Consider the following 21,881-nt stretch of genomic DNA (forward strand, 5'->3'; position numbering starts at 1 on the left):
GAACAAGCTTTTAGAGGCATGTTATGATGAAAAGCAAAAGATCAGAGATACTTTTAAAAATTAATTTGCTTTGGGTTTGAGTTACAAAAATGGCAAAATTAATTGAATAAATACTAACTGATTAATAATTAAATACATACAAATCATTTTTGCATTTGTTATCCCCAGCTATCTGTACAGCACATGGCATATAATGTAAATTGGCAGCTGCATAAGAAGAAACTGTTTTCTGCTTGAAAGATAAGTTTATATTTTCCTTTCCTTTATAGGTAAATCTTATACCATGATCGGCAAAGATAACTCCACACAAAGCCTTGGTATTATCCCCTGTGCAATTTCTTGGCTCTTCAAGTTAATCAATGAACGCAAAGAAAAAACTGGGACTCGTTTCTCTATTAGAGTATCTGCTGTGGAGATCAGTGGCAAAGATGAAAACCTTAAGGATTTGTTAGCTGAAGTAGCCACTGGCAGCCTTCAGGATGGTCAGTCTCCAGGGGTTTATTTGAGAGAGGATCCGATATGTGGAACCCAGGTATAATGGATATCGCAACATAGGCTTTTGAGCCTGACTTTCCTCTGCTTTTTATTTCCTTTTATCTGACAATGATGATGACAATTTTTAAGATGGTAAATTTTTTTATTGTCTTTAATATATAATCCCCACTCCCATGGTGTACATATTTGTTTCTCTTATCGCCCTAGAGACTTAGTATGATCAGCAAAAAACATTCACCCCTGCCTTAATTAGTCATTTTCTTGTTTATATTCAAGCTTCAAAACCAAAGTGAGCTTAGGGCCCCGACCGCAGAGAAAGCTGCCTTTTTCCTTGATGCTGCAATTGCTGCCAGAAGTACCAGTAAACCCGAGTGTGATGAAGAAGACAGGAGGAATTCACATATGCTCTTCACTCTTCACATTTACCAGTATCGCATGGAGAAGAGTGGCAAAGGAGGAAGTAAGATCAGTCACTCCAAATTCGATTTATTCATTTAGTTTTAAATTAATATTTTTAAATTTAGATTCAAAATAATATGCAGTATACTCAAAAAGAAGCCCCCCAAGCAGTCGAGAACGGACACAAACTGTGGTAGATGCGGCTAATAGCTTCTTTGTTCAATTCGCATGTAGCCCCATTAATATTTAATTCAGGCATTACCCCATGCTGCATTCATTATTTCTGTCATTTGAATAAATTCTGCATAGCTAATCTGGTGTGAGTCCTTTTGCTCAGGTGAATGTGTGTATAAATATTGTTGTCCTTGTTGTTTTAGTGTCCGGAGGACGGAGCCGTTTGCATCTCATTGATCTAGGAAGCTGTGAAAAAGTGCTGAGCAAGAGCCGAGATGGTGGAGGTTCCCTGTGCCTGTCTCTGTCTGCCCTGGGCAATGTAATTTTGGCCTTAATTAATGGTGCTAAACATGTACCATACAAGTAAGTAAATTACTGTGTACATTGGGGGGGAGGGATAGCTCAGTGGTTTGAGCATTGGCCTGCTAAACCCAGGGTTATGAGTTCAATCCTTGAGGGGGCCACTTAGGGATCTGGGGCAAAATCAGTACTTGGTCCTGCTAGTGAAGGCAGGGGGCTGGACTCAATGACCTTTCAAGGTCCCTTCCAGTTCTAGGAGATGGGATATCTCCATTAATTTATTTATTTATTTATTGCCTTAAATATAGCTAGTTTTATCTTGCAAATAAATTATATCAAGGGCCTGCTAATCTATTGCACTCATGTCAATGGATGTTTTGGCTGTCACATATATGGCAACATCTATCTGGCCTCCAGTGCAGTTTTTATGACATTTATGTTCGTGTAATATATTTTAGAGTCCCATAATGTGTTATTGGTATGCACAGCGGTCTGAAAAATCATATGCATTGTGGCATATACCTAAGTTGGATGAAGGGTGCGTGTCCACTTTGAAAAAATTGCAGAAATATTTTTCTTTTTTTCTGAAATGTTGAAACTTTGAAAAATTTTGGCCAGCTTGTTGAAAACCAGGGGACATTTTATTTCCCTGGGTTTCCCCCCCCCCTCCCAAATTTAGAAGTCTTGTTGAAATTTCAAGAAACATCAACCAGCTTTACTGTACATATAACAGAAGGGTGAGGATCGTATCAGTAGTGCTATAAATAATATGCCCTGTTCAGCAGGTTGCACATATGTATGTTTCCAATAAAAACTGTGCATTTAAATAGATTTAGGACCATATTCTGTTCCTGTGTGGAAAAGGGAATGGTAACTTGACAAAAGTGAGCATCAATGTGTGCTTTCTAGAGTGTGTCTGGCAGTACTGTCATGGCGAGGGAATACATTCATATCTGCAGGGGGCCCAGTCTAAAGAGGACATCCCTGCCACAGACAGCACTGGTAGAATTTGGCCTTTCGTACCAGAGTTTAATTGCTGCTTGCTAAGATGAGTTGTAAGTTAGTGCCTCATTTATTTCTCACGTCATTTCACATATTTATCCAGTGCGGAATATGAAGCAGGTGCTCTTTCATTTTGTATCAGATGAAAGCAGGTGTTTTTCTTAGGCCAGTTGCCAGCTGAATGAATGGACTAGAATAGTGAATGGCCAGATCCTCAGGACCAAGCCCTTTGCCACCTAGCCCAGCTCAGTGAGCAAAAACGTAAAGATGACTCCTAAACACAGGCCACCAGGTGCCGGGCCAGTTCTGAGGAGCAACCTAGAGCAGCCTCAGGAGTTCTAAGTTGTGCCAGTTGCATACAGCCCCTAAGTAGCTTTTCTGGCAACTGTGGCATGCAGAGCGTAATGACTCCTCAGCTGCACTGGATATGGCTGAAGACCACGTTGGCCATATACCACCTGGTGATTCCCTTTTCCCCAGGGAAATCCTTGGACAGCCAGTGAAGCTAATTTTCCACCGGATTTGTGCTGCCAGAGCAGAGTGGGCAGAATGGAAGCCAGGAGCTGGCCCTAAATCTTCACCTAAGCCACACAGAAGAACTATAGCAAATGTCATAATTACTTCAGTGTATGAGCATTGTGATATAGCTGTATCCACCCAAAAAGTTGTGCATGTTATGGTATATGCGAGCTTATATCCACATCCATAGCCGCAGATTGGGCTATAAAGCGTGTATGAGTGTTTGGGTAATCAGAGTTTTCAAGTAGGTGGGCATTCAAGGCATCTCTTTTCTCCCCTTGAATAGCGGAACATCCAGTGCACTGCTGCATCAGGCTGTGTAACGTCCAATGGACGGCTGTATTGCCACTTACTAAGGAGAAGCTTTGTGGAACTCTTTCTTCTCCATGCTTCAAATTGTGGATCTGGTGTATGGGTTCCCTCCTCTGTGCACACCAGGAGGAAAGGAAGATTCCTTTGCATCATGCTCTGGGTCAGAATGCCCAGGTCATGGTCTCTTTTAAAATGGCAGAGAAGGAATTAGGTGGGACAGGGCTTAAAAATATCTTTGATGCCTAATAATATATTTGTTAGGGTATTCTTGACTGTGTCTGTTCAGTAATATAAAGTTATTTTATTTCTTGTTAAATGAACTGTTCACCTGTAGGTTAGATACCATGGTGATGGTGCATTCAAAGTACAAGAGATTAGCTCTAATGAGATAAAAAGATAATGCTTGTAAGCTGTTTCATGATGAACTGCTAGTAAAGTGAATAGTTCTTGGATTTGCCCAAATTAACAAAGAATTTACACATCTAAAAATACGCAGGTAGAGGAATAAATTTGGTATCTCTGTGTATATACGCTTAGACATGTTTTAAATATGTACAGATCATGTATATTTCAGATCTACCTATACCATACATACATGTACACTATAAAAACGAAACCATAATACTTGGTGTTTTAGAAAAGTCTGTAAAAGGAACTAGAATTCTTTTAAACCATCTTAGTATTATTATTTATTACATAGGGACAACAAGTTGACTATGTTGCTGAGAGAATCATTTGGGAACATCAACTGTAGAACAACCATGATTGCTCATATTTCTGACTCCCCAGCAAATTATGCAGAAACTCTCATGACAATTCAGCTTGCATCACGAATCCACCGAATGAGAAAGAAGAAATCCAAGGTTGGTGTACAAGCAAGCTGCAATTAATTTAATTGAAAATGAATTCTCTGAACCCCTTGGTGGGGGAATGTGGGACTTCTAAACAATGAGGACTAATACAAAATGCATCAAAGCTTGGTAGAGAAATTGACAAACGTGTTGGCCCAAAGCTGTTGTTATTCCACTTAATTATTAGTCCTGAAACATTTGTGTTTGAATTTTATGCAAACTCACATGCACACAATAGATCAATATTCCTTTGATTTTATGTGGGATTATTGCAAAAATTCCTTTGATTTTATGTGGGGCTATTGCAAAAGGTTCAACTTGTTTTAATCAAAAAAAAAAATAAGGAAAGAATGTAAAATGCTAAGATTGAAAGACAACATAATATTTTGATGTTATGAAACTTACCTGTGGTAAACTGGTTAATATAATAATCATATCATGTTTAAAATGTACATAGATAAGTTTTGTTATTTAACTTCATATTGTAAAGGTTTTCCACTAGACACAATTGTGGTTGATGGTGAAAGCAGAGCAGAGTATATAATGACCCTAAGATTTCCTCTCTTATTATAAATACATTTAATATTAATAAAGATTTTCTTTTTTTATAATTAATAGTATGCATCCAGCTCATCTGGAGGAGAAAGTTCATGTGAAGAAGGCCATGTACGAAGACCACCTCACTTGAGACCCTTTCACCCAAGAACTGTAGCACTTGACCCTGATTTTCCTGTACTGAGTATTTCTAGTGATCCTGATTATTCCTCCAGCAGTGAACAATCTTGTGACACCGTCATCTATGTTGGTCCCAATGGTGCAGCTTTGTCTGACAGGGAACTAACAGATAATGAAGGGCCTCCAGAGTTTGTTCCCATAATTCCTTCCCTTAACAAAAAGAGAAGCAAGGACAACTTTGCTATTGCTAGAAGTTCCGACAAGGACCATTTTAAGTGCAACACTTTTGCTGAATTGCAAGAAAGGTTAGAATTCATTGATGGAAGTGAGGAACCTATAAAGTTTGCTGGTGGAGAAACACCTGTTGCATCAAATTGTAGTCCAGTGACAGTGATAGAAAATGTGCAGTCTAAACTGGTAAATGAAAAACCATCTTCTCCATCTGGAGGGTATAAAAAACCTGTTCCACAGGAAACAGTTTCTCCAAAAAAAGGACATAATCTTCATTTCCAGGCTGCTGTGCAAAGGGGTGGCAGTTGTCATGAAAAGAACGCCCCTCACTTCAAAGCGGGACATTCCAAACTGCAAACCAAAGCTGAAGGCAAAAAACTGGGCTCAGCCTCAGATGGCGAGAAAGAGAGAGAGACAATCACAGATTCACTGAAATCATCAAAATATAACCCTACTAGGAGTCAAGAGCAGAGTAAGGCCACAGCTGAACCCGTAGTGAAAGAAAAGTCCTCGTATGTGAAGAGACCTTTACCAAGCCCTGCGCCCACACCCCCACTACAGAAAGATCAGACCCTCAAGTCCAAAGAAGCATGTTCAGAGTTGGACAATAGCAGTGCAATCCGGACTCCTCCTGTGGGAATGAGTAAGCAAATGGCTAGCAAACCTGAGCACAACTTGGTAGGAAGCACATTTCTAGTTGGCAGTAACACCCAGAATCAATCTAGTGCTATCGAGGTACATAGTTTCCACTCAGCGTTCAAAGGTAAATGTTTTGACCGGGATATACTGACCACCACGGTGACTTTGCAGCAGCCTGTGGAGCTGAATGGAGAGGATGAGCTTGTTTTTACAGTGGTAGAGGAACTATCCATCAGTGGAATTTTAGATAATGGAAGGCCTGCCAGTATCATTAGCTTTAACAGCGACTGCTCCCTTCAGGCTCTTGCATCAGGTTCCAGGCCGGTTAGTATTATTAGCAGTATAAATGATGAGTTTGATGCTTATACCTCACAGGCAAGCTCTACTGGTGTAAATATTGATATTGTTTTGCCCTTTGCCGAGGATCCGTTTTCCAGCAGCAGACGTTCCTCCATCAGTTCTTGGCTTAGTGAAGTTAGCATTTGTACAATTGAAAGTGATGGAGCCCGGTCCAGTGACAGTTTTGTTGCCCAGTCATCTTACAGCTGTAATAAGTCCAAGGAACCTTTTAACTTGGATTTGCCCAATGTAACCACCCCATTGAAAAGCTCCCTGGATGACAGTGGATTTTGTTTCTCAGAGCTGGAAACTGAGAGTATAAGTTCTAGCAAAATGTCTTCAGGCATCAACAAAAGCCCCCAGACCTCTGAATTAACCAAAGCATCTCAGATGAAAAGTGCTTTTTGTGTAGCTGATCAGCCCATAAAAGTTAAATCTAGCAACTCTCGAGGTACACCGGTGATAGAAACAATACATTCTAGTCTTCCTAGGAAAACAAACACTACCTCCTCTCCAGCCCACAATAATGCCATTGTAAGCTACAGGGAACAGCCGAATCCACACAGTATGTTTGAAGATCCCTGGCTGGTGCGCACGGATAATCACTTGGAAGCGAAAGCTGCAGCATCTCTGCTGTCTCCAAAATCTCACACATTTGGTACTGATAAACAGCCAACAAAAGCTGCCCAATGCTTCAGCAGTGCAACCAAGCCAACGAAGTCACAGACTATGCTTGCATGCTCTCAGAGGGTTGTAGATGGTTGTGAAGTGGCTTGCAAATCTTCCAGTGAAGCCACTAAAAAATCTGAAGCAGCAATGAAAATGCCACAGCTTAAGAGAGGAGCCACCACGCTGGGTGTGATGCCAGTAGCACATAGTAATAGTGCTCCATCAGAAGGTGTGACTAGGGGAAGTTCTGAAGCTGCCTTTGCTGTTGGCAGCCTGAAAACATCCCTGGGAAAGAAGACTCTGCCACAAAAGTCAAGCATGCTACCTAGGCCAAATGGGACCATACCTCCAACCCCTCCTGTACGTAAATCAAGCCTAGAACAGAAAAATGTGGTGGTCGCAAATAGTGGAGGCAAAGCTGCAGGCCTGGACTGTCCTAGAGTTGCAACACCAAAAGCTGAGGAAGAGGCAGAATTGCGATCCAAAGCTGGATCTTGGGTTAGTGAAAGTACCAGCTGTAAAACAAGCCTCAAGGGGGACCATTCTTTGCCTAAAATGACTTCAAGTTTAAAGACTAAGGCATCTAAAAGTGAAGCTGTTCATCGATATGGGAGTCACATGTCTCTGGAAAGGTGTGATAGTCTGACATCAGTTGGCTCCAAAGCAAACACAACTAGGGAAAATGGCAACGCTAGCATCAACAATGGTAGAACGGGACGATCGGTCCCACGGCTGGGAGTTCCCCCTGTAGTTTCTAACGTGACTTCACCACCATCACATACTGCACCTTTACCCTGTAAAAACAGCCAGGTAAAAAGTACAACTAACCAGAAGGCTCAAGCAAATGGAAACAAAAGCCGCAGCCTTTCTACCAATGGGTCAAAGTCGCTTAGCTCCTCTGTAAAATCACTGACTCAGTCTATTGGAAAAAGCTCTAGCATTCCTCCAAGTGGGAAAACAACCCCCCGATGTGTGCAGGGTGTCAACAACAAACCTGGCAGAGGAACTATTATGGGGACAAAGCAAGCAATTAGGGCAGCCAACAGTCGGGTTAATGAACTGGTATCTGGCAGTTCTGTCAAAATGGGGCATTTCAGAGGCTCCACAGACTCTGATAGTGGGAATGACAGTGGTATTAATCTCAGCGATGAAAAATCACAAATTCCAGTGTTGCCATCTCCATACAGCAAGATAACTGCGCCCCGGAGGCCTCAGCGGTATAGCAGTGGGCATGGCAGTGATAATAGTAGTGTTTTAAGTGGAGAACTGCCACCAGCAATGGGAAGGACAGCCCTTTTTTACCACAGTGGTGGCAGCAGTGGCTATGAAAGCATGATTCGTGATAGCGAAGCAACAGGCAGTGCCTCTTCCGCACATGACTCAATGAGTGAAAGCGGAATGTCGTCACCAGGACGCATGAGGAGTTTGAAGTCCCCTAAGAAAAGATCGACAGGTAAAAAATTAACGTGACTCGGGCTTGCATTTTCAGCCATCTTAGAAATTCATTGATATTCTCCTCATATTTTAGGATGTTGAGTTTTTATTGTGGTTCTTAAGTAAACTGGTAGGTCACTTAGTTTGAATTTAGATGCCTAGCCACGTTGAAGATATATATGGATAAAAGAGGCACTAATTGTAGATTAATACTGTTAATTCATTACAAAATTATAGGCTTTGTAGTTTTTAAATCAAGTTTTAAAGCTAAATTATGAAAGAGATACACTGCTTAGTCTTCTGTTTTGTTCAGAGAGGTGTGATTTCCATTCACTGACGTTTGTCCTAAATCTTCTAAATCCACCACAAAACCAAAGTGATTGGCTGTTTAACAAGGGCTAAATTCCACCACCCTTATTGACCTTCAGTGGCATTTACTTGTTGGCTTCATTGATGCTGCTTGTGTGGGTAAGTGCTACTGAATGAGAGTAACGGCTTCAGAATCACGCTTCTAATGTCCGCGTTTTGGAAATAGTTTTTACTATTCCAGCCAGAAATACTGTGGTCGTTATTGGAGATCCACTGCAATTCATGCAATGATAGCTACTGACTGAAAGGCTGCTCCTGCAACCTTTAATTTCTGGTAGGATTATGTGTGGGAGTAGGGTAGGAAATACTCCTCTGAGCCTGGGCTTGCTGAATCTGACACTTCAATTGGAAAGGTGTAATTATTGCAGTCTCTGCAGGTGCACATGATATTCACTTGTGCCAGCACAACTAAATGAGTTAAACTGATGTATATGTTATGGTGCTTTCTGGCAATAAATCAGTTCAGAGACCTTGTGCAACACTTGCAGCAGTTCTCTTTTCATAGCACATCAACCTCTCCTACAAATCAATATTAACAGCTGTGTAAAGTTGCACACGTATTGAGACAGCATTACTCACTGATGGATTTGTATTTGTTTTTGCCCCAGGAAATGCTTATTAGGTCTTTAAAAATGACAAATTATTTCTTTTTCAGCTGAAATTGTCTTCGTTGGTAAATTATACCTTACTTTTTGAATGCTTCATGCTCTGACACACTAATATATTTTATATATGAAGTGGGACTTAGTAGGAGTTTTATTCAATATTGTACAAACAAGAAAGGTTTGATAGACCCATTATTGGCCTAAGTATTCAATAGGAAATGATAACCATCTTCCCAGGGTAACTTAATACTAAACTGTCAAAGTGGATTTGAGACTTGCTTCTGCTGGATTTAAGCTCTTAGGAAAGCAGTGCTAGAAACTCATCCTGGGAACTGATCCTACCATCAAAGCCAATGGAAGCCTAGTCCTTAATCTTGCAACCCCTTCCATGTAAGTAGCCCCCTGTGTCCACATGGAGCCCCAATGACTTCACATTGGGACCACTAGGTACCATGAAGTTCATCTGCTTTGTGTATGTGATCGACTGCATCTGTTTATTGACTTCAGAGGGGTTTCATCTGCTGGAAGGCGGTTGCAGGATTGGGGTTTCAGTTGATGGGGAGGATCAGGCCTGTAGCTGTGACAGTCAGACTGAATAACTTGAGGTTGTGGAAAGGATGCCCAGTTGATTACAGACCCAGAATTGATTAATTTAATGTGGCCCAGCTGCCTGGCAGTCCCATATTTTGCAAGGATTCATTTATTAAGAATATTTATACCAGATACCTCCTTAAGCACATACAGCATAGATCTCACTTTCAATGAGGCCTGGTGAGCTTTTACCTCTGTTATTGACCATTCGTAAAGTTTATAAAGTAACTGACCTGATCTCATGGCACTTGACTCCGATGTAGGAGACCCAGGTTTGGAGAGGGCCTCAGTCAAACTCTTCTAAGCAGCAGTGCAGTGTTGCCCCCGCAGATGCACTCAGCTGCGGCCACAAGAACAGAGGCAATAATTATAAGATGCCCCACCTCTGGTTTTCCCCCATGAGACTCCAGACACTGAGGAGAATTTTACTTCACTTCTCCCTCAAAGATTCTGTCCTGTGATGGGAAAGTTTTGGAAGCAACTCCTTTGAAAGAGTCCAGTGTTCCTCTGTACCTCCATTAAAAGGGAGTCACTAGAGGGTAATGTACATTTCACTCACTGAGCTCTGAGTCAGCAAGCATGAAGCTGCTCATACTGCCCATGACAAAGCGACAAAGAGCACAAGCTGTAATATCATTCTTACATTTCAACTTGTTTTGGTGTCATTGGCTCCAGTGATCTGGGGATCAGTGCCACTGGCTTCAGTATTGCCTGAACATGCCCTGTACACTTGTTGGTTAATGACAGATGCATCACTAAGAACTAGTCTTTCAAAAAGTAGAGGGTGACACACGACTGTAAAAAATGCCTGCACCAATGCACTCAGCTTTGTATGGGCAAATACCAGCACGTGCCCAGGTGCCCATTTTTTATGGGTGCAAGACAGTCTGCCTTGTGAAACTTTTGCCCTGATGCATCTTGGTAACAGTGTTGCTTGTTCTTAAATCTGGGAGACCCTTGTTAAGTGGCAAGTGAATTTCTTGGTTCCCTGGCCTTTGCAGCTTTGTTGCATTGTGGAAGTGATGTGCTTGGACACAAAAGAGGAGAATTAAGGTTGTAGCATAGCTAGTTGCTACCCTAAAAATGCCAGAAGCCTTCAACTCCCACTGAAATAATCCCACAGCATCTTGCAGCTTGGATGCTGAGTTTAGAGGAGGCCATGTGCCAGTCCAGTTGGCCAACAGGCTGTTGTTATGGTAGAAGACAAAGGGGGGTGGGTTATGCAACGGGGTGGAGTGAGAGGGTGGTTCTGTAGAATGAAGTGGAGAACCTCATCTGAACAAGTCTTGCTTGGAATTAACCTAGGCATAGACCAAATAGCCTGTCAGAATCCTCAAACGTTATCAGCCTCGTCACATAACCTACTTGACTACTTTTGCCAGAGTGAAGAAATGAATGAGATCATACTTGCTCACCAAAAAGAAATGTACTCACTCATGAAAGTGGGTAAACAAAATTTGGGAAGGCTGGCATAAGGAACTAATGCTTAGATGGCCCTTGGGAGAGCTACTACTGCTGTTTACCACCACCAAACAAACAAGGAGCATGCCAAAGCCCATCAAAACAGTAAGGCCCAGATCCTTAAAGCTATTTAGATGCCCGACTCCCATTGATTTCAGATTGCAGTTAGGTACCTAATACCTTCAAAGATCTGGCCTAACTGCCTTACATTATTTTATTAAAAAAAAAGAAAAAAAAAAAAAAAAAAAAAGCATTTCCCCCAAAGTATCCTGAAAACCTGTATATTTTCTTTGTTGTGTCATATTTTGCAATATACTAGTACTCCTAGGTTTTGGATGCATAACGTCCCATGTGATGCAAAATACTTTAAAAAAAAATTTATTTAAGGTCTCCAGCGTCGTAGACTGATTCCCGCTCCATTGCCTGATGCTACATCCCTAGGAAGAAAGCCCAGTGTCACTGGCCAGTGGGTTGATCTACCACCTTTGCCAGGCACTTTAAAAGAGCCATTTGAAATTAAAGTTTATGAGATCGATGATGTGGAACGATTACAGCGACACAGACAAGAGGAAACTGAGGTCAGTACATATTTTACAACAACTCCAGACAACTTAAATTACAATATACAGGCAGAATCACTGCTTGAATGCTAGTTTGGCATTCAGGAAATTGATTGCAATTAAAGCACTATAATTATTAATTTTACAATTCATATGTTGGGGTGCCCTTAACGTAGAAAATGAAAATAATTACTGTCTACAATTAATTGTGTTCAACATGACTGATGGCATGAACGGAGAATACCAATGAATACATTATGAGAAGATTTTATAATCTTAGCCTGCCTGATGAAACTTTACAGCCTCTCTCTACTACGGGGTCATTAACTCTTTATGTAAATGACATAAAGTATCCTGGTTAGAATTCTGTTAAATCAGGGATATTGTGAGTTTAATTTACTTGTAATTGGAAAACAATTCACTTAATTCTATTTTGGAGACGAGAGTTCTGTAGTCTTCTGATGCCTTTTTTTCCAATTTTTTCCAAAATAGCCTTTCCAGGATGTTGAAAAGGTAAGAATGCTTTTATGTAACTACAAATTCCTGTGTCTTAATGTTCTTAAAGAGTTCAGAGTTTCATTTAACATTATTAGACTGTGTTTATTATTTGCACTAGTGGAGAAAATAATTTCTCTATAAACAGTAGCAATTTCAGAGTATATTAGAGATGTATGTTAATTCAGAAAAGTGCAATAAATGCTTAACTGATTGCGGCATGCTGTTTCTGTAGATTAGAATCCATTAATGCACACTTCAAGCAAAGAGAAAAAAAACCCTGTTAAATGTTACAGTGTAATGAGGTGGGTAGGGTTTGGGTGGTGCTGACAGAGGCCAGGCCAGACAGATTCATGAAGTGGTCTTTCTGTGCCTTTTAAAGGGTCTGATGTATTTCAATACCAAGCTGAAGATTTTAGAAAGGCGCCATCAGCGGATTAGAGAAGTGAAGGCAAAGCATGAATGTCTGAAGGAAGAGTTGGAAGAGACAAAGCGCAGATTGATGATGGATCCAAATAAGTGGAAAGAAGAGTGTAAGTATTTCGCCAAAGTCACTGTGATGCTCAGATTCAGCAAGGAACTTATGCACATGCTTAACTTTAAGTAATGAGTAACTTTAACTTATTTAACTTTAAGCATGTGCTTAAATTGCTAGCTGAATTGGGGCCTTAAGAAACTTTGCACAGCAATGAAGTTTGGTATGATATGGGATTGCTTTGCAATACTGGGGTACTGTAAGTAGAATTCAGAAACTAGCAAAGCAGTCCAATCAGAAGAGAGAGGCAAAACTATACAAAGACTGAAATAATAATAATAATAATAATTAATAATAAGTACTGCATATAGTGCTTTATAGCCATAGAGGTATTTTATACTAGGGAATAAGTACTATTAACCTCATTTTGCAGATGGGAAACTGAGGCGTTGAAATCAGAGCCTTATTCCAGCAAAGCACTTAAACATATGCTTACATTCTTTGCTAGATTGGAGCCTAGGGCTGGAATTCTGACTCCAGTGAAGCTAATGGCAAAAGTCACTTGAGCTGAATGGGGACAGGCTTTTACCCTAGGACTTTGTTTCTTACATGATGACACCAATTACTGCTGATTGAAGAGGTTAAATTCTGCATCTGAAATAATGTTTTATTGTAGACAGTTTCTCATATAAACATTTTGGTTTTTTGCTAACAGTTGAGGTTGACCCTCACCTTGATAAGGAGTCTCAGGAGTATCTGGAGGCGCTGGAACAAGTGACAGAGGAACTAGAGCAGTGCGTTAATCTGTGCAAGTCACATGTCATGATAGTGACCTGTTTTGATATCGGAATGATATCCGATGCACAAGATGGAGTTCGAGAAGTGGAAGTTTGAAGGTGTTTTTTCAAGGGACTTTAGGAAGTGGAGCCAAACTGTCCAACATGAAGAAGAAAAAGGACTCGGAAGTGAAAGTGGAAATGTGAAGACTTAAAGCCACAATGAATGTTGTAGAGACTGATACAGATAAGGAATTGGAATGTTTATAAATCATTATGGTGCCTCTACATGACCTGAACTGTACAAAGATTAAAAATAGAAATAAATGTTGTTTCTAACAGAGAAAAGCAGAAAAATCTAGTACAAACCAAGACTTTAAAAAACAAATAGAAAACAATGAAAGTGCCTTTAAAATTCATTTGATTTTCATTTTTGTATTTGGTGCTAGAATTAAAGCCAGCAAACCTAAGCAGACCACAAAATGTATTCCTATAAAATATTTTATACTGTATAGTGTATTTATGACTATATGTAAAAAAACCAACATTGTAGCACAAGCAATAAGTAAATTATGTTTTCATACCTGAACTTGCCTTCTTGTTTAATAGAAAAGCTGTTTTATGTAGCAGAACTAAAATTGTATTATAATTGTTTTCTTGGTTAGGATTCAAGATATTTTTATGAACATTTACCTATTGAAAAAGTGTATTATGGAATTTCAAGATGATTGTTTTACGTTCTGTTTTTGTATTATTCCTTTTTCAGATCAAAATAAATGTTTGGGTTCCATTTATATATATATATATAAAATATTAACTGCTTAACTACTTCCTTGGTTACTAACCTCTGTTTTCATGGATCCGATCTTTTTAGAGTTGTTAACCGAACTCGAGGAAGTCTAGAAAGGGCATTGTGGTTTGTTTTTCTCTGACTACAGGAACTGAGAATTATGTTTATTACCAAAACCATAAAACAAGCAAAAAAAAAAAGAAAGTTTTTGTAAATTTTAAGTTAGGTCCATATTTTTATATAGTTTTGACTATAAATAAAGGTTTTTGCATTATGAACTTTTAAGACAAATAGTATATCTTTTTACAGTTTTTCTAAGGAAGGCAAACCCTCAGGATCAAGTTTATACATGCTGCATGAGATTTGTGCTTTTTTGAAGGAGACCACCTAAGTGTGGAAACTATTGATAAATTTGTTGCCAAACGAATACTTTTGAAAAGGTTTAATAGTGTATGTAATATCACATTTCATAATGAATCATATTTTCTGATCATCTTGCTTTTTATGGGTTTTTTCAAATCCTTTGTACAAATGTGTATTATAACAGCTTGCTTCAGCTTTTATCTGTGAATAAAAGATACATCTATTGTTAACATTGCTTCTTATTATTTACATGATTTTCTATATGCTGCAATACAATGTTAGGAGTGCAAGGCACAATTATATAGGTGTTAGATTTTTAAGAGGTATTTAGGTACCTAACGATGCATGTCTTTCCCCTGGTCATACAGGAAATCTGTGTCTATGCTGGGAATTGGACTCAGGTCTCCTGAATCCAAGTTTAGTTTTGTTAAATATTTTTTAAAACATTCTGACTTCACTGGAGTCGGGATTTCACCCAATGGGAAGACTCCCACCCAAGGTGATTTACGGTTTATTGGGCCCGATCCATCTCCACATGGGAGTTGGGTTCAGTTGTCTCCATGGCACTAGCCCAGTATCCCTGAGGCTGTGCATTGTCCCACTGCTCCCTCCCTCCTACTAATTAGCAGGGAATTTGCAAGAACGTTAACATACACGCCTCCTCCTCATTAAAGGCAGAGTTTCTTCAGGGGAAGGAAACTCTGGCAATGTGAACTGGAGAAAAGTCACAGCTAATCCAGAGCCTCCAGCAAATTGCAGGGGATCGGGGAGGTTTGGATATCTGGGTGGGATTTCCTTATCCTGCAGATGGTAGAGTTTGCAAGAAATTCTACTAAGGGGAACCTCATGGTGTTCCTTCCCTCTTTCCCCTTGATTTGACCATGGAAATGGTACAGTCCAGCTCATTTTTATTTATTGCACATTGAATCATATTTGGTGGTGCACAAAATATAGATGGAAATGTAGGGGCCTAGTTTCTGTGTTCCTCTATTGCTGTGTTAGCTCTTTTTCCAGGCAGCGGACCAGGTCTGCCCGGATTCTGGTGCAAAACTATGGCAAAATGGGACTATGCCTCATGCAGACAATGTTCTAAATAGCCAATGCAAGTTAGATGTATAGAGTCCTGGACTGTGAGAAGAGAGATTGATCTAGAAGTGGCAGTGTTGTAACAAAATGTTCCGCCGGATCCAGCGCCTGTTGATTTCAGTGGATGCAGGATGGGGCTATAAATTCATATTATTTTTACAAATCTTTTGAAACAATTATAGGAGTAGCAGTTATTCAAAAGATTAATAGCTTGGATTACAGAATCATTACACATAAGCCTATTTATCAATTAAATAAATCGATCCCTCCTATGCTATGAAAAACCCACAAAAAAGACAGCAAAGAGTCAGCGAGGTCAAATACCTCTTAGGAAAAATGGAAAAACACATACTTGCATAGGTGCTGAAACTAGGGGTTCTGGGGGGTGCAGCTGCACCCCCTGACTTGAAGTGGTTTCCATTATATACAGGGTTTACAGTTTGGTTCAATGATTCTCAGCATCTCCACGGTGCAAATTGTTCTAGCACTCCTGCCTACTTGGCCAGACAGCAGTACAACCTGGGGTTCTTGCTATATGAAGTGAAAAGGCCAAGGAAAGATGAGCTCATATTTTGAAAAGGAAACAATGTTGTTTTTGGTGGATTAATGTTGATAGGCTCCACGGTGCTGACTTTGCCAGTATGACTATCCTAGGAAGATACATGGCCATATCCCACCACTGATGACAAACTCCTGCTGAAGTGAGTTTTATGCAGAAACCAATCACAGGATATGACCCATACACACAACTGGGCCAGGTTCCAATCTCCCTTACACTAGTGTAAATCCAGAGTAATTCCTAGAACTGCAGTCGCTTATTCATGAAACAGATTCTTGGGTTTCATTCAAACTAGTACATAAACCTGCACAATCTCGACTGGGTACAAACCTCTTTGTTAGGCACTCCACTCATCCTCAAAAGGTTTATTTTTTCAACTATTACAAATCTTTAAACAACAAAAGCTCCCCCAAATTATATAAACATAAAGGAAAAACTACAGCAAAATAATTTGGTTAAATACACAACTGTATATTATTTGTAGATCACCCCAGTGTCATTTTATAATTGCATCTAGCTAAGCTTATGGTTACCACATAGTAACTACAGAAGGAACATTTCAGGGTTCCTCGGTTCTGTATCCACATGCCGATAGCACATGGTCCATCTGGCAGCAAAGATCCATCCTCAGTTTCATTTAGCCTCTGGTTCAGTGACACAAATGCAAAATGAGTGAGGCACCATGAATGAAACTACAAGCTTGTCTTCATGCAAATCTTGTCCTTTGTAATTGTGGACAGTAAATTATCTCCCTTTTTTTTTTCAATTATCCTTTAGTTTATCACGCTCCTTCCTTTCTAGTTACTTTTGTAGTTCTGTCCAGTTAAAATTGATACAAATATATTCTTAGGGTATGAATCAAGACTTTTTTTTTGTGGAAGACTTAATTATATAAGGTCACAAGTAGTAATTGCAAAATGAAGCTGGATGGTTTATTTCATTAATTTTCCATGGAGATTTAATGATCTAAGAGGGCCATTAAATTGCATACTTAAGGAAGTGATCTTGTTGAATTTGTTATGGTATAAAATGAAACCTTGGTACCCTATGATGCAAGAAAATGCAAGTTACTTCTGGCAGGGCTAATTCTTTCTAGACTGACTTCTCTGTGCCCAACAGGGCTGCTTTGTTTTGTGGCCTGCAATTCTGAATTCCTAACCTCTTCCACATGCTTAATTTCTATCTAAAAGGATTGCCTGAGACTCTGAAGCTGATGATAATGATACTATGTAGCTAATAGGAGGTTCCATGGTACTGGAAAAGCTCTATCTTCTTAGGGTACGTCTATACTTACCCGCTGGTTCGGCGGCAAGCAATCGATCTTCTGGGATCGATTTATCGCGTCTTGTCTAGACGTGATAAATCGGTCCCGGAAGTGCTTGCCGTCGACGCCGGTAATCCTGCTCCGCGAGAGGAGTAGGCGGAGTCGACGGGGGAGCCTGCCTACCGCGTGTGGACCCGTGGTAAGTACCTTTAAGTTCGAACTAAGATACTTCGACTTCAGCTACGTTATTCACGTAGCTGAAATTGCGTATCTTAGTTCGAACTGGGGGCTTAGTGTGGACCAGCCCTTAGAGTGGTGTCCCTATGGGTGTTCCATGTCAGGTGTGCATGCACCTCTTGAGCAGAGATTTTAATTTGTGTCTGTTTGGCCCACGCATGTACCCTATGCCTCCTTGTGCTGGATACTGAGGCTGTATAGGTGTGTGCAGGCAAACCACCCTGAGCTCCTCAACTGCCTCGACCTGAGATGGTGCCGTAGCGAGTCTGCCTTGAGCATGCCTCGGCTTTTCTATTTTTCTAAGACAGTTGTTGTTGTAGTTCTAGTTAGTTAAATAGTGAGAGGATTATTTTCTTTCACTTCCCTCTGGGGGAACTTGTTTTCCTGGCAGGGTATATCTGGTTCTCTAGGCTTCAAATGCTGCCTCTCCTGCTGAGATGCTATGCCTGTGAGTGATGGCCACTCTAAGTGTGTCTGTTGCTTGGGGGAGTCCCACGTCTCTCAGCAGTACAACTTCTGCCTGGCCCTCAAGTCCCGGGCAAGGAAGAACAGGGAGATTAAATTCAGAGTGTTAATGATGGAACACTCCCTTAAGACAGCTTCTGAGTCAGACAGGAGACCCGCCCAGCATACATCTGTCTCCAGACAGATTCAGTGCCCCTTCAACCTTGGTGCACGTGTCCCCTAAAAGAGGGAAGACTTTGGAGACATCAGGGAAGGCTTCCAAAATTCAACTTGAAGGGGTCAATTCACAGTACAAACTGTTGGATATCTGGCAGCCAGCAACACCCTCCAGCATGGTCTTACCTCTGTCAATGAGGCACTCCTAGATCCAGCAAAGACAGTGTGAGAGACACCTTCCACTATCCTGCCCACAGATAAACAGGCAGATAAGAAGTATTATCTCCCACCTAAAGAGTCTGACTTTTTGTTCTCCCACCCTCCACTTAACTTCCCGATGGTGGATCTGGTACTTAAGCAGGGTAGACAGGCAAGGAGGGATAGCTCAGTGGTTTGAGCATTAGCCTGCTAAACCTAGGGCTATGAGTTCAATCCTTGAGGGGGCCATTTAGAGATTTGAGGCAAAAATCTGTCTGGGGATTGGTTCTGCTTTGAGCAGGGGGTTAGACTAGATGACATCCTAAGGTCCCTTCCAACCCTGGTATTCTAATAGCACTTCTCTAAGTCTACCTGTATGACAAATGAAAGGCTGATTCATCTGCAGCTGGGATAGTGAACTATCAGCTGATCATGGCCAAATATAATTTTACAAATTATAACCAATTCAGAGCTTTTATTGAACACCTAATACAAGAATATAGGGAGCAACTCCAGTCCATCATCTCTGAGGCCAATTATTGGCCAGAACGGCTCTTCAAGCATCCTGAGATGCTGCAGACACTGCTGCCAGGTCCATCTCCACATTGGTAGCAATGCACAGGGCATCATGGTTCCAACTCTAGGAGTTTCTGAGAGAAGTACGGAACACAGTGGAAGATCTACGCTTTGACAGTCATAAACTTTTCTTGAAAACCACATGTGGGTCCTTGCATGCTCTAAAGGACTCTGCTAAAAAGAGACATAGATTTCAAAGAAAGAGGGCCTCCCAACTGCCCTCCACATCCACCCAGTCATCTTCAAGGCAACAGTTTTGATGGGTTGGTCGAGGATTCGAATCCTCCATTGGTCCACTTTGGAGTTCACTTTGCCTAGTTCCAGCATGCTTGGGGGAGGAGCACTACCCCTCATCACGGGCAAATCAATAAGGGGCATGACGGAATATGTAAAATGTATCCTGAATATTCTATATCAACAAGCAGGGAGGAGCAAGATTCTCCCTCCCCCCCACTCCCACCCCCCGCCCTGTGTGCTGAAGCCATGACATTATGAAACTGGTGAATAGCTCATCAGATCCAAATTTCAACAGCCTACCTCCCTGGTATTCAGAATACCATAGCCAAGGTCCTCAGAAGGCACTGCTCACAGGACTACGAATGGGAGCTAGACACCCAAGTTCTACATAGTATATTCCCAAGAAGGGGACTGCCAGAGGTGGATCTCTTCACCACCTCCAGGATCAGGAAGTGCCCTCTTTTCTGCTCACTAGAGGGTCTGACCCACCAATCCTTGGGAGACACCTTTCTTCTATTCTGGAAGAAGGACCTGTTGTGTGCATTTCCTCAATGCTGTTGATACTAAGGGTGTTGAACAGGACCAGATGGGACAGGGCCAAAGTTATAGTGCCAACCTGGCCAAGTCAAACTTGGTACCCTTACCTGTTTCACCTGTGTGTCCAACCATTGCTCAAGCTCCTGACTACTTCCCATCTCCTGTCACAGGATGTTGGTCATGTGCTTCAACCCAAAGTAGTGATTTTCCACCTCAGGACATGGCTCCTCAATGGTTCATGAGGTTAGAAGCCTCCTGCTGTACAGAAGTACAACAGATGTTACTGAATAATAGAAAAAGGCCAACCTGCGCTACTTACCAGCAGACATGGAAGAGATTCTTCCACTGGTGGTGGTGTCACTGCTTCCTGCCTGATTTGGTGCCACTTTCAGTTATCCTGGTTTATCTGTTGGAGCTGAAGAAATTGGGGTTAGCAATTAGATTGATTAAGGTCCATTTGGACGCAGCATCATCCTCTTGTAGGAGGATTCTCTATATTTGCTCACCCAGTGTCATCTAAGTTCATTAAGGGGTTGGGGCATCTCTACCTGCAGATAAGAGACCCCACCCCAACCTGGGACTCAATTACCTTATGAGACCTCCATTTGACTGAATGGCAATTTGCTTTCTGCTCCATTTATCTATGAAGACGGCCTCTTTAGTAGCCACCACATTGTCTTATAGGCTTGGGGAGATTGGAGCACTGATGGCAGATCCCCCCTTTACAGTATGCTTCAAGGACAAGGTCTCTTTACACCCCCACCCTAAATTTTTTATCTAAGGTTCTATCACAGTTCCACCGTAACCAATCCATTCATCTACCAGTGTTTTTTCTGAAGCTGCATAATTCTTGGCTGGAATCCTGTTTCCTTACCCTGGATGTTAGAAGGCTTCAATACATATGTTTTTGAAACATTACACCCTGATCCATGCCAACAGATGCAATGCGGCACTTGGTTCTGCAATACTGGACTCTATTCTGAAGCTCCCTCCTCCACCTGGAGAGTCTGCTTGGAAGACACCTGAAGTGGAGCCAGCCAAAGGGACACCACTCAAAGAAGAAGACGTTTCTCACTTTGTGCAGTAACTATGTTTTTTCAAGATTAGTGTAACACCCACAGACCCCGTCAGCAGCAGACAGGATTGAACCTGGGACTTCTGAAGCTAAATGCACAAGTTAAAAACCACATGGCCTTAGCGAAGGCTGTAGAGCAGACTTATTAATATCTAAATGGTGTCGGTGCCACTAGAGGAGACGTGCTCCACTACCTGCCCTCCTTCCCCTCTGCTTCAAACTGTTCTCTTGAAGACGTTTGGGTCAAGAAGGAACCGAGGGCAGTTTGCCCGTGCACCCCTATATAGCCTCAGTGTCTGGCACGAGGAGAGCTAGGGCACATGTCCAGGCCTAACGGACATGGTACCTAAAAATCTCTGATCAAGGGCTCAAGGGGTGCATGCACGCCTGAAGTGGCGCACCCATAGGGACACACATCTCGAATAACTGTGGTTACTGCATAAAGTGAGTAACACTTTCTTTATCCCCTCTTCTTCCTGGAGCCTTCCACCAAGCTTAGGAATAAGTGACCCAAGGTCACTCCAAAACACGTATCTTCTGCAGCACAGCCCTGCTGCAATGCTAGGGATTGCTGTAGCTGATCTTCATCTCCTCACTGTCAGAAGGTGAAATTCAGCTCTCCAGAATGGGCCAGTCACAAAATGCCAATGCACTACTCCAGCCCTATTGTGAGGCCTCAAGTGGAACTTGAGTGGTGCATAGTTCTTGGCTGGCCATCTGCACAGGCGTAAATTTCACCCAGAGTGAGGGGAGTGGGTGATAGTTTGCCTTCCTGTTTGGATCCATGGCCAGACAGTGAGTTTCACACAGAGATGGCACATTCAGCGAGGGAAACATTGCACCAGCCCATGTTTTGCAAGCCTGGATGAACAACCAAGTAGCCAGTGACATTAGTTGTGCTGAAGGCTGATTTAAGCAGCACCCATCTATGGAACCACTGATATGTGTGCTTTGGAGATAGAGATTA

The 21,881-nt window shown here is 41.5% G+C and overlaps 1 protein-coding gene across 1 annotated transcript in view; it reads left to right on the forward strand.

Annotated features, from left to right (window-relative positions):
• Positions 1 to 14,754, forward strand: part of KIF26A (kinesin family member 26A) — a 131,448-nt gene extending 116,694 nt beyond the window's left edge. The window contains exons 8-16 of the mRNA XM_024217175.3: positions 270 to 532; positions 772 to 955; positions 1,272 to 1,431; positions 3,902 to 4,064; positions 4,671 to 8,058; positions 11,453 to 11,643; positions 12,118 to 12,138; positions 12,503 to 12,653; positions 13,311 to 14,754. Coding sequence (XP_024072943.2) covers positions 270 to 532; positions 772 to 955; positions 1,272 to 1,431; positions 3,902 to 4,064; positions 4,671 to 8,058; positions 11,453 to 11,643; positions 12,118 to 12,138; positions 12,503 to 12,653; positions 13,311 to 13,489 — 4,700 coding nt within the window. The 3' untranslated portion in view covers positions 13,490 to 14,754. The remainder of the gene's footprint in view (positions 1 to 269; positions 533 to 771; positions 956 to 1,271; positions 1,432 to 3,901; positions 4,065 to 4,670; positions 8,059 to 11,452; positions 11,644 to 12,117; positions 12,139 to 12,502; positions 12,654 to 13,310) is intronic.
• The last annotated feature ends 7,127 nt before the right edge of the window (positions 14,755 to 21,881 follow it).

Source organism: Terrapene carolina, unplaced genomic scaffold, assembly GCF_002925995.2.
Source record: "Terrapene carolina triunguis isolate 2854851 unplaced genomic scaffold, T_m_triunguis-2.0 Scaffold189, whole genome shotgun sequence".
Taxonomy (NCBI): Eukaryota; Metazoa; Chordata; order Testudines; family Emydidae; genus Terrapene; species Terrapene triunguis.